At 36.1% G+C, this 15,974-nt stretch overlaps 1 protein-coding gene across 1 annotated transcript in view; it reads left to right on the top strand.

Annotated features, from left to right (window-relative positions):
- Nucleotides 1-1,396: 1,396 nt before the first annotated feature.
- Nucleotides 1,397-15,974, top strand: part of UBTD1 (ubiquitin domain containing 1) — a 147,043-nt gene continuing 132,465 nt past the window's right edge. The window contains exon 1 of the mRNA XM_053692572.1: nucleotides 1,397-1,933. Coding sequence (XP_053548547.1) covers nucleotides 1,855-1,933 — 79 coding nt within the window. The 5' untranslated portion in view covers nucleotides 1,397-1,854. The remainder of the gene's footprint in view (nucleotides 1,934-15,974) is intronic.

Here is a 15,974-nt window from a genome sequence, read left to right as displayed (position 1 = left end):
GTTAATTGTAACCCCTGTTATCCCACAGAGCCCTTTTTTAGGAAAAAATAAATAAAAAATATACATATACATGTCTAATGATGTTTATATATATATAGAATATATAGATATATATATATATATTGTACATATGTATTCATGTATATATGTATTTACAGACCATATATACACATATAAAAACATAATTTATATGTACTCCACACACACACACACACATATATATATAATGTGCATTGAAGCCTTTTTTTCGTTGAAAACATGTAGAAATAATATTTACGCAGATATTCATTCATATTTAATAAAGGTTCTAACTAGGTTATTTACTGTGAATATTACAAATTTTAATGTTCTGCACTAGCAGACTATGTTTCTAAATGTCTATAGATATTCCTATATAATATATATACTAATATATCAGACCTCTGGTGAATTTTCTAAAAGTGCATCAAATGGCCCCCAAAAAAGGGTCTTTTAGTTTAGCACTAGGCAGTTGTTTTTAGGGGTTAAAAGTGGCATGTGTGGGGTGTTAGAAAAGTGCCTTTACATTGCGATCTATGAGAACTGTGTGTTCCCTGTAAATATATATGTATATGCTTATATACAAATCCTATATTATAAAAGGCCAGGGATGTTTGCACTAAGCAGTCATGTGCAGTAGAGACTGCAGCGCAAGACAAACATACCTGGCGTAAGGATAAGTGACCGCGGACTGCGCACGAGACAATGCGCATGCGCGGTAGAGACTGCCTCTCAGCAGGGAGGGGGGGGGTGAGGGAGAGATCAGGAGAGGGGATCGGGAGATGAAGGAGAGGGGAACATACCTGGCCTTACACATTTTGGCCCGTGTACACAGGCTTTAAGACTAGTATATTTATATTTGCTACCCATCACTGCGTGACTTTTATTCCCTTTGTTGCGATTAGGTTCTGTGTGGTGTATGACAGCATCAGAACGAGGCTCCCATTTGAGCTTCCGTGCAATGCGAATGTGAGGTAGCGTTCGCATTGCATCTAACTCGTAATACGTATTACTCTGTTGAGTGCAAATATCCCTTTCACGGAAGCGATCGTTAGCGGTCGACTTGTAATCTGGCCCTATATGGGGTATTTAGAAAATGAATCAAATGTAGACAGAAAATAATAATTCCAAGTTGAAATATTACTGAATCCCAGGAATGACCCTTAAACCTATTCCATAATAGAGGTGATAGAAGCAATGACCTGGCTGCTAGATAAGATCTGTGACATAATTCCTGTCTGGCAGCCATGAGGTTAATGCATATTAATTAAGTACTGGAAAATAGCCCAGAAGTACGTGAGGAGATCACCAGAGAAGCTTATGACCCTTTATGTCACATGCTCACCTGAAGAGGGAGGAGAAACAGTGAGTCTCTGAGAAGGAAGTGTCTGTGCCCTTTTATTTTCTAGAAAACCCTTGATATAAGTGATTCAGAAAACATCAAAAGAGGCGGTGCTGGTGAAACTAGAGAAGCAGGAATACAGGAAGAGATCAGTTTAATCTCAATGAGGATCCCTCCTCCTCTCTACCAGTCAGGAAGGTTGTGAGCACTTTGCAGGCACAGGACGTGCGCTGAGATCAGAGACTTTTTGTGCCCTCTATGCAGAGGGGAGAGAGCGTCTGGGATCTCCCCTGAGGTGCATCACCACTTCCCTGCATTCTTGCGGAGGGAAAGGAGGAAACTGATTACACAGATATCCTGGAAATTGCCATGAAGCAGGACAAAGTTGGCCGATATCCTAGCGTCGGTGATTACAGATCTGAGTGTTTCGGAGTTGCATATCACTCGGTTTGCTTTGTATGGCGATTTGCTGACAGTACTGGGATTCGGGGGCCATGGGAGGCGTTTTGGGCGACCTCAAGGGACAACCAGAGATCGCAATCCAGGACCGCTGGACACCCCGCAAGAGAGCAGGTAAATAAATGTTACGCTAGCTGCACTGTGTGTAACAGACTGAGCAGTTTATTTGTTACAAAATGGTTAAATTGTTTTAGTAGCCAGGAGACAGAAAAGTTATAGCGACAAATTCAGCGAATACCATAATTACTGAATCCCACGTTTACCACTCGGAAAAGCCTGTGATTTGCTCTTTGGGGTCTCAAAATGTCAGTAGTTTGTAATTAGCCCATCTCCTTTGTGTTCCAGCACTCACATGGTTAACAGTAGAGTATAGCACGTTTTAAGTAAAGAATTGATGATCACAATATACATTATTTATTGGCTTTTTAAAACTGAATGGCTGATTAAGAATAAAATACACGACTGAACCCTATTTTTTAGTTCATGGTACAACTTTCCCAACAAACACCTTTAACCATGTAACCTACTAGCGTTCTTAAGGAACAATACCCCTTTAATCCACTACCCTATTCACGTTATATAGTTTGTGTTACTATCCCTCTGGCATTTAAAAGGTTATCAGCCTCCTGTCTATTAGCACTTAAAAGAGATTAACAGTCCTACTGTAACCCCTTGTACTGCTTCCTGCGGCTTTGTCTTTTATTATAATTAGGAATCCTATACAGGAACTGCTCTCTTACAGGTAGTGATGGAACAGATATTTTTTTATTTACTAACAATAACTTCACTTTGTATATAAGGACATATTATTTTCACTTATTAACACAACTTAACTGCTCATTTTAGCATTTTTTGATGTGTGTTTGCCAGCATCATACTACCTAGAATAAAGATGTAACATATTTTAGAGTGGCATAGACTATGCCAAGTTTAATCTTAAATTGGATTATGCATATTAACAGTATTTATGACTGCAGCTATGGCATGCAGTTTGCTTTGTTACCCAGGTAAAGGGTTTTGTTTTCTTCCTGTATACTAAAACATGGGCTCTACCACAACTCTTAGAATGTTGTAATAAACTCTTGCAGTGTATGACATACGCAGCAAGTCTGCAAACATATTTTTTATTCTATTGGTTGTCAGTAGGCATTGCAAGGGGAATACTCACATCCTTTGCTCATGAGTACAAAGAAGTACAATTTTTACTAATAGAAAACAAATATTTTATCTATCTCACAAACATGCGCTCACTCACTTAATTTTTTTCCATTGTCTTGTTACTGCTTATTACATCCTTTCCCACAATTGGATTTAAACTCTTCTGGGTCAGTATTTAAAAGCGCAGAGAGACCTAGACGTCCTATATCTAATGTGGCCCTTTGTTACTGATTTGTTTATCCTTATCAGTGACTCAGATGACAGAAAATAATTTTAAGATGACTTGTTTTAGTAAAAATTAGACCTATGTATTGTAACAGTACATCAAGCTATATTTACAGGACCTACCAGGGCACAAACATTGTGTGTTGATATGGGCAGTATACACCAACTTTCATTTAACTGCATGTAATACCCACTACTATAAAGGGATCGATTTTATCAAGCTGCGGCTGATGGGCATATATACGCACCCCTGTCCACCGCAGCTTGCCTATGGTGGGCTTAATTCCGCTGGCTGAATGCAGCATTGCACATGAGCGCTATTTTGCGCTTGCGTGCAATCCTGCCCACGCGCAGCCAATCACGCGCGGGCAGGAGCTGTCAATCTCCCCGGTCGGACGAGACCGAGGAGATTGAGATTCGCCAACCTTAGAGGTGCAATAGGTTAAAAAGCAGCACTCTGGTGATGACTGCTGCTTGTTAAATACGGGCTGCAGGTTCTCTTGTGAGAACCTGCAGTCGTAGGGGGTCAAAAGGCTTCCGAAGCCTTTGATAAATCAACCCCAAAGAATAATATGCACAGATACTGATATAAAAATTCAGTGTTTAAACCTTTTTAAAAACTTACTTAGAAGCTCACAATTAACACTGTTAATGAGATAAGCCTGGGACACTCACTGAAAGGGGGCTGATAGCAGAAACCTCCCCATCATATGAAAAGTCCATTATACAAACGGAAGCATTCTGAAGTCTGTGTATACATCAGTATACATCTAAAACTTTGGGGGCTTGGTTAGGAGCCTGACAATCAGCACAATGTTATTTAAAAATAAGCAAAACCTATCATTTTTTACAAAAAACACCCCAAATGGCTATATAAATGGATCTACAAAAACATTTATGCAAAAAAGAAAAATCTAGTGGTATGATGTCCCTTTAATGGATGGTGAAAGCTGATGTCTACAGAGGGAGTGATGGTTTGGAACAAGAAGACATCGCTAGCTGCTCATACTCTTAAAGGGCAGTGTAATGTGATTTTTTTTTTTTTTCCCCTCTCCTTTTTAATATGTTCCCAACGATCCATTTTACCTACTGGAGTTTATTCGATTACTACTATACATTGATTTACAATTTGAAATCGCTGCTCTTGGCCTGTTATATCCCCACTTATATTAAAAGTTTCCATACTTAAGTACAAGTTATAGAAAAGGTATGTAAACAAGAAAGTTTAGAGGAAAATCATGACAATACTTAGAGATAACAATGGAAAGTGTAGTTCTAAAATATACACTTTCCAAGTATTGGTCTCCACTGTGTATGGAGAAATAAGATAAGATGTTGTGTAAATATAGAGATACGCTGTGGTTTGCTCAGCCTATTTCTTTGGATTGTGATTTCCGTCAACATAAACAGCAATTTCATATAAAAAAATATATACTTGCATTTCCCATACATTTTATACTCTGCAGCTGAAATAACAAGTCAATGAGATCTTAGGGGGTCTATTACACAATTACTGCTGAATATCTTTGTAAAAATTGGCTTCCCTTTTATTAAAAAACAACAACAAAAACTGTCCCAGTAGTAATTTTGGTGTATAGGGCAATGTGCAACAGGTTTAGCCCTCAGTCACTGCACATGTATTGGGGGGTTAAGTACATGTGTACGTTGTCTGTCTACAGATACAGTGGGTGTTAATCAGTGAGTGAATGGGAATCAAAATAATAATACAAAAAATTAATAGGCTTATCAAGTACATTGCTGAGAACGAAAAATGAGTGGTATGTACTATAGGTCTCTTGGCAGACAAGGAGGTTAATCCGCAATTGTCCTGATTAACAACAAAATCATATTAACATTTTTCAGCAATTTCAAATACATTTTTTTAGCACTAGTAGCACATTCCAAAAATGACAAATTCCTTAAGAAGGGCAAATCTATTCATGAATAACTTCTAAATGATTTGTAATTCCTTAGAAGAATGCAAACTACAGAAGAAAAGGATATATGACCTATTCATGTAGGAATGTTGTCACACAGCTTTTTTTAGTGTCTTGGATTTGCAGACAATTATCTGTGACATAGATTAGTTGTCATTTTCCATAGGCTAACTGGGAGAACAAGAACAATGCATGGGACTTTGTATTTGTACCTTTTATCTTACTTCCTTGTTTGAAGAAAGGTCAAAATTAAAATGTGCAAAGGTGTATTAAAATATAAAATAGAAGCGTTTTTGCAATATACTTCCATTAGCAAAAATTCTTCTTTCTGCGGCATACGCACATATCCTGTTTAGGGCCTCTGCCCCAGTTTTCAAACACCCCACCTTCTCAGGCAGTTAGCAGTGGCTTGTATGACACAAATTATATCTACAGAAGCAATACACACCTCCGCCAGCTCTCAGAGCAGGTATGGTATTTGAATACTGGTGCACGGGCTCTCACAGGATATGTGCATATGCCGCAGGAAAAACAGTAATAACTTTTACTAGAAGTATTTTTGCTTAAAGAAGTACTGGTATATTGCAAAACTGCTTCTACAGTATTTCATACTGAGATGCTCCCATGCACGTTTTAGTTTTGACCTTTCTATCCCTTACAGTTCTGAAGTAACTGACTGCTTCTGGAAATAACTGGGCGAAACACAAACATCTGTTTGTTTATTTTCTTTCCCAAACAAATATATTTTTAACGCCGTTAGGGCGTTGTATTCCGTCTGAAATTTTGCTGGGCTTTAGCGCCGAAGGACGGAATACAACGTCCTAACCGCTTGGCTTTCCTGAAGCCACTGGCGCTTCCCTGATGGGATCGCAGTCTGGAGGGCGTGCCTAGCATCTTAGGGACTCCCCCCCCCCCCCCCGACGCGATCCCATCATTGAAATCTCTCTCATTTAAAAGAGAGTATTTTAAAATGTATTACAATGCTTTGTCCCCCCCCCAAAAAAAATTTTTAATTTAAATTTTATTTATATATATATATATATATATATTTATTATATTGTGTGTATGTATCCACCTTATTTACCTTGCAGTCACTATAAAATAGATAATGATTTATGAAAGGAAATGTAACATTCAGCTTTTAAATTGCTGCATTATGATGAATACAAAATCTGCAAAACATGTAGCTTTGTAAAAACATTATTGTGCTATTTTATAGTTTATTGCGAGTGCAATTAAAACCAAATATAAGCTTAAAACGATAGATAATCCCTTTATTACCCATTCCCCAGTTTTGCATAACCAATACAGCTATATTAATATATTAATTTTACCTCCTGTAATTACCTTGTATCTAAGCCTCTGCAGACTCCCCCCCCCCTTATCTCAGTTCTTTTGTCACTCATATTTTAGCCAATCAGTGATGATCCCTAGGTAATTCCACGGAAGTGAGCACAATGTTGGCTATATGGCACAAATGAACTAGCTCTGTCTAACTGTAAAAAAATATGTCAAAATGCACTGAGAAAAGAGGCGGCCTTCAAGGGCTTAGAAATTAGCATATGAGCCTACCTAGGTTTAGCTTTCAACCAAGCATACCAAGAGAACAAAAGCAAATTTGATGATAAAAGTAAATTGGAAAGTTGTTTAAAATTACACCCCCTATCTGAATCATGAATTTTTTTTAATTTTGACTTGACTGTCCCTTTTTAAATCCTAGCTGCACCTGTAGATCTGATACTCTTTTAATTGAAGCACCTTTTTAACCTTAGGAACAATTACAAAATAGTGCTTTTGGCCTTAGGGTAGAAGCTTCAAAAACAAAAAGGTCAACTTGTGTTGTTGGTAACATCGGTGTTGGTATAGAGAGAAGCAACAGGTGTTGGTGTGAAATGTGACGGTTTAGAGATTCTTCTTGATATTAATTACTATTTATTTTTCTATAACATCACTGATCTTGTTAAACCTGTAGTCCTCTCTCTTAGGTGAAACAAATAAAAATGGACATTTCAAAAAATTTGTGTTCCTGTTGTGAATTAACCAATGCTTTTTATTGTTACCCTTACAGAGAGGTTTGTTGCTCTCCCCTAGGAAAGCAAAATCAGATGTCCTTATAAGCTAGTGAGGATTAATAAGACGTTAAATAGTTGTTGTTTTTTTTACACACGCACACATATACACACACGCGCACGTACACATACATACACATTATATATAATATGAATGATAGGCCTAGGAATGCGTTAAAGGGACAGTATACTGTAAAATAGTTTTCCCTTAATGTGTTTACAATTGCTTTTTTTACCAACTGCAGAGTAAAAAATGTATGAAAATTAGCTTTTTAAGCTTTATTTCTCTATATTAAAGCTCTGATTTTGTGTTTTGAAGTCACAGCCTAATAAAATGGGTTGATCTTGTAGGTATAATCAGATCTCATTACTGTATCACATTGTGCACATATACCTGCTTCTTTATCTTATATCTGTCCTTAAAACAATCACCAATACTTTGAGAGAACAATGGAAAATCAACATTTTATTACCTTATCTCTGCTTTATCACACTGGGAGTGTAATTTCTTGTTTACAAAGCTTATCTATAGCTGGTACGCGCGGCCACAAACTTTCAGAATAGGTGGGGATACCACATGCTAAATTAACAATTTCAATTGCCAATATAAGGGTAAAGGAGCTACTTGTAAACAATTTAATACACTCCAGCAGGTAAAGTGGATCATTGGGAACAAATTAAAGGGGAGAAAATTTTTGAGTAAACTGTCCCTTTAAGGTCTCTTCTTTCTAGAGTCCCTAACCTTCAGCCGCACATGCTAGCTTTTAACCAAACTGAAACATAAACAATTTACACGACACATACAAAGCATGGGAATGTAATGCATTCTCAAACTGCGGTGGGTGTACATATATATATCTATTAGTGCTTGATAAATCCAGGCGCCAGGTAGCTCCTCGCTCCTAACTGTTTTTCTTACTGGATGTCTGATGTTTGCTCTGAACTATGTAATTGGAACAACTGAGATGAGATAATTGAAGTTATATTTGCTAATATAACAGCAGCACTGTGTAAAAGCAGCTAAAATTACATTTTTCAGCTCTGGTGTATAGCAGCTAAATTACAGCCGTGGTAACCAGGTGCAAAGCTGTCTGATTTTAGCTAACTTTTACTCTGTTGCTGTTTGGATATTATCAAATATATCTTTAATATCTCAGCTCAGCTGTTACCATTACATATGACTAGTGAGTCCCTGGCTGTATTTAGCTAATTAGTGAGTGGGGGAAATCGCCTAGCTATGCAGTGAGTTTTATATACATATACAAGCGCCAAAAACACACCAAGGTCTTTCTCAGTTTAGAAAAGTTAGCTGTAAAATATATGTAATTAATGTATATTGCAAAGATTTTAACATGTAATGCTTTATTTAACTAGTACACTGTCACTTTAAGTCCAGTTTGTGGTAGTTTTCTCCCGGATCTATACTATATTTTACATTTTGACCCTGTAACTTGACAATCCAGAAATTCCACTTGAGATGTTTTTCAGATTCACCCGCTTGTATATTACACACAGATAATTCACTAATGCAGTATTGAGTAAAAATATACTTTTGTTTATGATTCCAACGTGAAAAACAACTTATTGAATTATTTGAAACGACTTCTCCAAGAGGGTGACCTGATAGAACTTGCTTTCCAAACATGCAACGTGGTGTTTAGTCTGTAACATCTACATCAGAAGGTTCTAATGTTAAGTCATGTCTCTGCTAAATGACTATATTTTAATGATAGAACTTTAATATGCAAGCAAGCTGTTTTAATCTTTTAATGCATGATGGATAATGTAGGCTTTCCATGTATTATTAAAGGAGGCTAATAATAGGATGTGACATGCATTCTTGCAATATACATGGAGCACATAAACATTTGTGCAGACTCATGAAAAATATGGCTGACGATTTGCATTGCAAGCATATTAGTAATTAAAGGGACAGTGTACTCTAATATTTTCTCCCCTTTTTAATGTTTTCCCAGTTATTCATTTTACGTACTGGAGTATCTTAAATTGTTTACAAATAGCTCCTTCACCTTTATGTTCTCATTTGAAATAGTTGATTTTGTATATTATATCTCCACCTATACTGGAAAAAAAACAAAACATGCAAACAAGAAGGTTTAGAGATAAAATAATTCTCCCAGTAGGGAGCTGAGACAGTTGTACTAAAATGTTAATTTTCCATTGTTCTTAAGTATTGACCTTTGAGTAAACCGCAATAAAGAAGATAAGGAAGTCTTTGTGCAAATAATTAGATAAGATAAAGAGGTATTCTCTCCCTACAAGATCAGCCCTTTGTACCGGGTTGTGGTTTTAGTTAGCAGAAACAGCTATTTATTATATAAAAGTATACATAAAGGAACAATTTCCCATACATTTTAAACTCTGCAGCTGGTATAACAAGTCATTGGAAACACATTAAGGAGAATCTCATTTTATGGTACACTGAAATTATTTTACTTTAATGTGTTAACAATTACTTTTTATACCAGCTGCAGAGTATAAAATGTATGAGAAATTGCATTTTCAGGTTTATTTGTGTATATTAATTAGCTGTTTTTTTGCTTTAAAACCACAACCTATTAAAGTGGGTTGTGCTTACAGGTAAAATCAGATCTCGTTATTTTATTACTTTGTTTCCTTCGCTTATATCTGTCTGTAAAGTAAAACCCAATACTTAAAGGGACACTGAACCCAAATGATTTCTTTCGTGATTCAGATAGAGCATGCAACTTTCTAATTTACTCCTATTATCAAATTTTCTTCATTCTCTTGGTTTGTTTATTTGAAAAGCAAGAATGTAAGTTTAGATGCCGGCCCATTTTTGGTGAACAAACTGGGTTGTCCTTGCTGATTGGACAACACTAATAAGCAAGTGTTGTCCATGGTTCTGAACCAAAAATGTGCTGGCTCCTTTGCTTAGATTACTTCTTTTTCAAATAAAGATAGCAAGAGAACAAAAAAATTGATAATAGGAGCAAATTAGAAAGTTGTTTAAAATTGCATAGTCTATCTGAATCATGAAAGAAAAAAATTGGGTTCACTGTCCCTTTTAAAGTGAAAGTAAATCCGAGCATTTTACAAACGCTAGGATTTACTATTGAAACAAATAAAGGGCACTTTCATTCATGAAGTATAAGACCTTTCATGTAGAAAGCTCCTTTAGTTGATTCAATCGATCGCCGTTTTTAGCTGCTATAACAGCCCACGGCTAAAAAAAATTTGGCTAAGAGGTGACGTTTTCACCTCTTAGCCAATAGCCGTGCTGTAAATCCAGCTTGGCGCCCATGGGAGCCGGATTTACCGCACTACTATTGACTAAGAGGTGAAAATGTCACCTCTTAGCCAAAACATTTTTTAGCCGTGCTCTGCTGTAGGAGCTAAGAGCGGCGATCGATTGAATCAAATAAAGGAGCTTTCTACATGAAGTGTCTTATACTTCATGAATGAAAGTCTTTTATTTGTTTCAATAGTCAATCCTAGTGTTTGTACAATGCTAAGATTGACTTTCACTTTAAAGAAAACGATGGAAAATTTTACATTTTATTACTTATCGATTCTACGCCCCACTGGAATGTAATTTCTTCTCCTGGTTGTGTTTACATATCTTGTCAATAGCCTATACTTAATGGGACAGTCAACTACAAAAATGGTATTGTTTAAAAAGATAGATAATCCCTTTTTTACCCATTCCCCAGTTTTGCATAACCAACTGATTACCTTCTTTCTAAGCCTCTTTCAACACCCCCATTATCACATGGCCATTTATTTATCTATTTATTATCAATTGACTTGCATTTTAGCCAATCAATGCTGTGTCCTGCACAACTCCACAGGAGATAGCACAATGTTATCCACCTCAAAGTGTAAAGATAAAAAGACTTTGCACATTTTCTTAATGGAATTAAATTGGAAAGTTGCTTAAATTGTTCTATCTGAATCATTAAAGGGACATGAAACCCAAAAAATTTCTTTCATGATTCAGATAGAGAATTTAATTTTAAACAACTTTCCAATTTTACTTTTATTTCATTTGCTTCCTTCTCTTTTTATCCTTTGCTGAAAAGTTTAGGAGCAGCAAGGAACCTAGGTTCTAGCTGCTGATTGGTGACTGTGTATATATATATGTGTGTATATATATATATATATATATATATATATATATATATATATATATTGATTGTCATTGGCTCACCCATGTGTCCAGTTAGAAACCAGTAGTGCATTGCTGCTCCTTCAACACATAATACCAAGAGAATGAAACAAATTAGATAATAGAAGTAAATTAGAAAGTTATTTAAATTTGTATTCTCTATCTGAATCATAAAAGAAAAAAAATTGTGTTTCATGTCCCTTTTAAAGTTTAATTTTGACCTGAGTGTTCCTTTAATGTGTTTCCAATTACTTGTTATAACAGTATACAATGTATCAGAAATTGCTTATTTGGTTTTATTTATGTATATGAAATAGCTAGTTTTTTTTTTTTTGTTTTTTTTTTTAAACCACAGCCCATTAAAGGGATAGTGAAGTCCAAATTAAACTTTCATGATCCAGATAGGACATGTCATTTTGAAACCACTTTCTAATTTACTCTTATCAAATTTGCTTTGTTCTCTTGTTATTCTTAGTTGCAAGCTAAACCTAGGTAGGCTCATATGATTTCTAAGCCCTTGAAGGCCACCTCTCATCTGAATGCATTTGACAGTTTTTCACAGCTAGAGGGCGTTAGTTCATGTGTTTCATATAAATAAAATTGTGCTCATGCACGTGAAGTTATTTAAGAGTAGAGATGTAAAATTTCCGGAAATTTTGAAACCATGCAAAAAAAATTTCCGGGGGAAAAATGGAAATTTTCAGAAAAATGTAAACATTTTTTAGTGTGGAATCGTTTTACAAATAGAAAGTAATTTTGTTACACTGGGAACATAAAATGCAGTGTATATAAAAAATATTATGCTTGATATAAGCACGGATTGAAACAAGCCTACAACTGCTGAAGAAAGTAAAGTGAAATATTTTATTAAGAGCTTGATCTTGATCAGGTGTTATTTTATCTATAAATTAAGGTATTGTGTATTTTTGTGAGGCCAGTGGTTTGCAACACTTCCTTACTTAAAGGGACAGTATACACCAATTTTCATATAGCTGCATGTAATAGACACTATTATAAAGAATAATATGCACAGATACTGATATAAAAATCCAGTGTAAAACTGTTTAAAAACTTACTTAGAAGCTCTCAGTTTAGCTCTGTTTAAAAGGTTACTAGAACATCCACTGCAAGTGGGGAATTGCAGACACTCCTTCCTCCCTCTTCCTTTGCACATGAAAAGACCCTTTACTTAAACAGAAGCAAGCTGGAGTTATGTCGGTATTCTCCTAAAACTTTGGGGCTTGTTTAGGAGTTTGAAAATCAGAGCAATGTTATTTAAAAATAAGCAAAACTATCCATTTAACCCTTTTGTGACCGGGTTATAAAGTCTACATCGGAACAGTGTTCCGATGTAGACAAATTGAAATCATTTTTCAATGATGGGATTGGGTCTGGGGGGCGTCCCTATGACACTAGGAACTCCCAGACCGCGATCAAATCCTGCAAGTGCAGTAGGCTTCAGGACAGCCGTTGGTTATGACGTTGTATTCCGTTATAACGGCTTTAAAGCCCAGCGCCGTTGTGAAGGAATATAACGGCGGTAAAAGGTTAAAAAACACAAAAACTGTATGGGCTATATAAATCATCTTCAAAACATTTAAGTAAAGAAAAATCTAGTGTTTAATGTCCCTTTAAGTATATAAACTTTCAGTATAGGTATGGATATCACAGGCAAAACCAGCTATTTCCAATGTCAACATAAAGGTAAATTGGTGGTTTGTAAGCAATATAATACACTCCAGCAGTTAATATGGATGATTGGGGACAAATTGGAGGGGAGGAAAAATAGGGTACATAGTCCCTTTAAGCACAGATATATTTGTACTTTGTTGCCAGGGGCGGGGGAGCTCTGGCACGCATTCCCTTGGTGGCAATCTAAAAAAAAAAACAAACACAAACTTGTTGGCACCCAAAATTCAGTGTAGTCCCTTGGCTGTCATGTCTTCCGCTTGCGACATACAGCCTGCACACACATTAGCAGATAAATACCAATTTGGACATCTTTAAAAGGTTTACCATCCTTGCCCTGGGCTCATCCAAGGGCAGATGCCATCTACCCCAACTCTCCATTCTCTGCAGCTTATGTACTGCTCCTCTTTCAAAAAATGGCCTCAGTAATCTCAAATTGAGAGACTAAGATACAAGGGGCAAATTTGAGCTGGAAGAAAATGTGTTGGGCAGGGAGAGTATAAATGGAAAATAAGTCAGAAGAGCACTAACTTGGCAGTTATCCTTGGCATATCACCCAACATTATTAAAGAACAATATACCAGTATGATCCGCTAATTTGGGCAGGTGCACTTGCCAGGCTATGCTGGCAATTTACACTCCATTCAAATCTCATGTTCACTCTGCGTCTGAGCTCATTGTTCTTTTGGTCTGTGTTTAAAAAATAAAAAATAACCTTTGATATATTTTTACACTAGAATGTCCATTTAAATGGATAGGTGCAACAGTAAGATTCATACTTCAGTAAAGTCAAATTTGTGTGAGAAAGGACTACGTTTTATCTGAATCTCCTACACCAGGGTACTACCCAGCGTTAGAAGAATAAATAGACACAAGGAAGCACCTTGTACTAGATGCAAGCTATATGGTTCAGTTGCACTTATTTTTATAGCTTTCTTCTGCACAATCAATAATAAAACAATATTTATATTGGGTAAATGTGTTTTAAAAAAAAAAAAAAGGGGGGGGGGGGCTCCCAAACTTTTTCAAGTCTTTGCCCCCTCCGTTCCATAAACTCACCCTCAGCGCCCTCTATGCTAGTCTGTAAAAATAACATTCAAACTAGCAGTGCACAACTCCTAATAAAACGTAATAGGACAATATCATTTAAAGGATAAAACAAATACACAACCGGCAGAGGACGTGCCTAGCTGGTATTAATAAGAGGCGCCAGACAAAATAATATATATAAAGTGATCAAACTAGAAAAATAATAATAAATATAGATATCGATGTATAAACAAAAAAATAAATATGATAAAAAATGCAGATATATAGTCTAATAGCAATAATATTTCTTGGATCAAAAATTAGATACCAAATAATCTCTCAAAATATGATCAAATAAATATATATAACCCATATAGAAATGTGAGAAAATAATATCATAAAGTCTGATCGAGAGATAAGTGATGGTAAAAGTCCCAGTGATCACTTATACCAAAAAAGACGTGTCCAGAATAGGAAATGAAGAAGGATTCCAAAGATCCAGACTGCTCCTCTGGTGTGTCACGCCATGACGCTAACAAAGTGATTCTAGAAAACAAAACCTAGAGGGGGCGCCACATAGTGCAGGTCATGCGAGAAGGTTCAATAAATAGGTATAGCCAAATTGCTACTCACGTGGTATAATGCACATTCATGCAATATAGGCAAGCCGGAACCAAAAGTCATCATGATAAAACCGCGCTGTGACACAGAGAAACGCATTGCTTTTTAACCTGTTTTAATAAATACTTTTTATTAGTTATACCTGCTGCTACACTGTATCATTCCTAGTGGACTATTCACTTTATATCCACCACAGTGTATCTATTGGCTTTGAGATTGGCCACTTCTACCATCTGTAGCCTGGCATATCTATTGAGGTCTACCCCCTAATCCTTGGATTCCCCCTGGTGGGATAAGGTTAACCTGTATCATCCAGTGGAATATATTCTTCAATCGTTTGGACCTCCCTGTGACAAAGATATCCTGCATTGCCTGAGTGTCTGCCGGACGACTTTTGGTTCCGGCTTGCCTATATTGCACAAATGTGCATTATACCACGTGAGTAGCAATTTGGCTATACCTATTTATTGAACCTTCTCGCATGACCTGAACTATGTGGCGCCCTCTATGTTTTGTTTTCTAGAATCATTTAAAGGAGTAACAATTAAACATGTTCAAATTTTAAAATACATTTTTTTTTTTTTTTTTTTTGGCTTAATTAAAACTGTATCGTGTTGCTCTTCTGACACCAGCTTTCTTTCTTTTTTTTTTTTTTTTTAAGTCACTGTGCAAAGTCTTAAAAACCATATTTAATAATTACTTAAACGGACAGTCTAGACCCAATACATACTTTTGATTACTTATTGTTACATACCGGAGAATCATCCTACAACTAGTCCCACATCTATAAACTTGTAAGAAGTACATTAATCATTTAAATACTTGTTTGTCAGGAGCCGAAAATGGCTGCCAAGCTCCACCCATCTATTGTGTGTGTATATTTTGGTATGTTAAGTTTCTCCAATGACAACTGACTCTTAAATGGACATTATACGCTAGATTTTTCTTTGCATACATTTTTTTATGATGATCCATTTTATATAACCAATATAGATTTTTTTTTTTTAATTTTTTTTTTAAAAAAAGTTTAGTTTTGCTTATTTTTAAATAACATTGTGCTTATTTTCAGACACCTAATCATGCCCAAACGTTTTAGAAGTATACTGATGTATACCTACTCCAGCTTGCTCCTGTTTGTGTAAAGGGTCTTTTCATATGGGGGGGGGGTTCTGCGCTGTTTCCTTTCCAACCCCTTCCACTGGGTGTCACAGTCAACCTAATCAAAAGTGCTAAACTGGGAGCTTCTAAGTAAGTTTTTAAAGGTTTTATACTGGGTT

Source organism: Bombina bombina, chromosome 9, assembly GCF_027579735.1.
Source record: "Bombina bombina isolate aBomBom1 chromosome 9, aBomBom1.pri, whole genome shotgun sequence".
Classification (NCBI taxonomy): domain Eukaryota; kingdom Metazoa; phylum Chordata; class Amphibia; order Anura; family Bombinatoridae; genus Bombina; species Bombina bombina.
The sequence above is the reverse complement of the archived record's forward strand: the minus strand, read 5'-3'. Positions and strand labels throughout refer to the sequence as shown.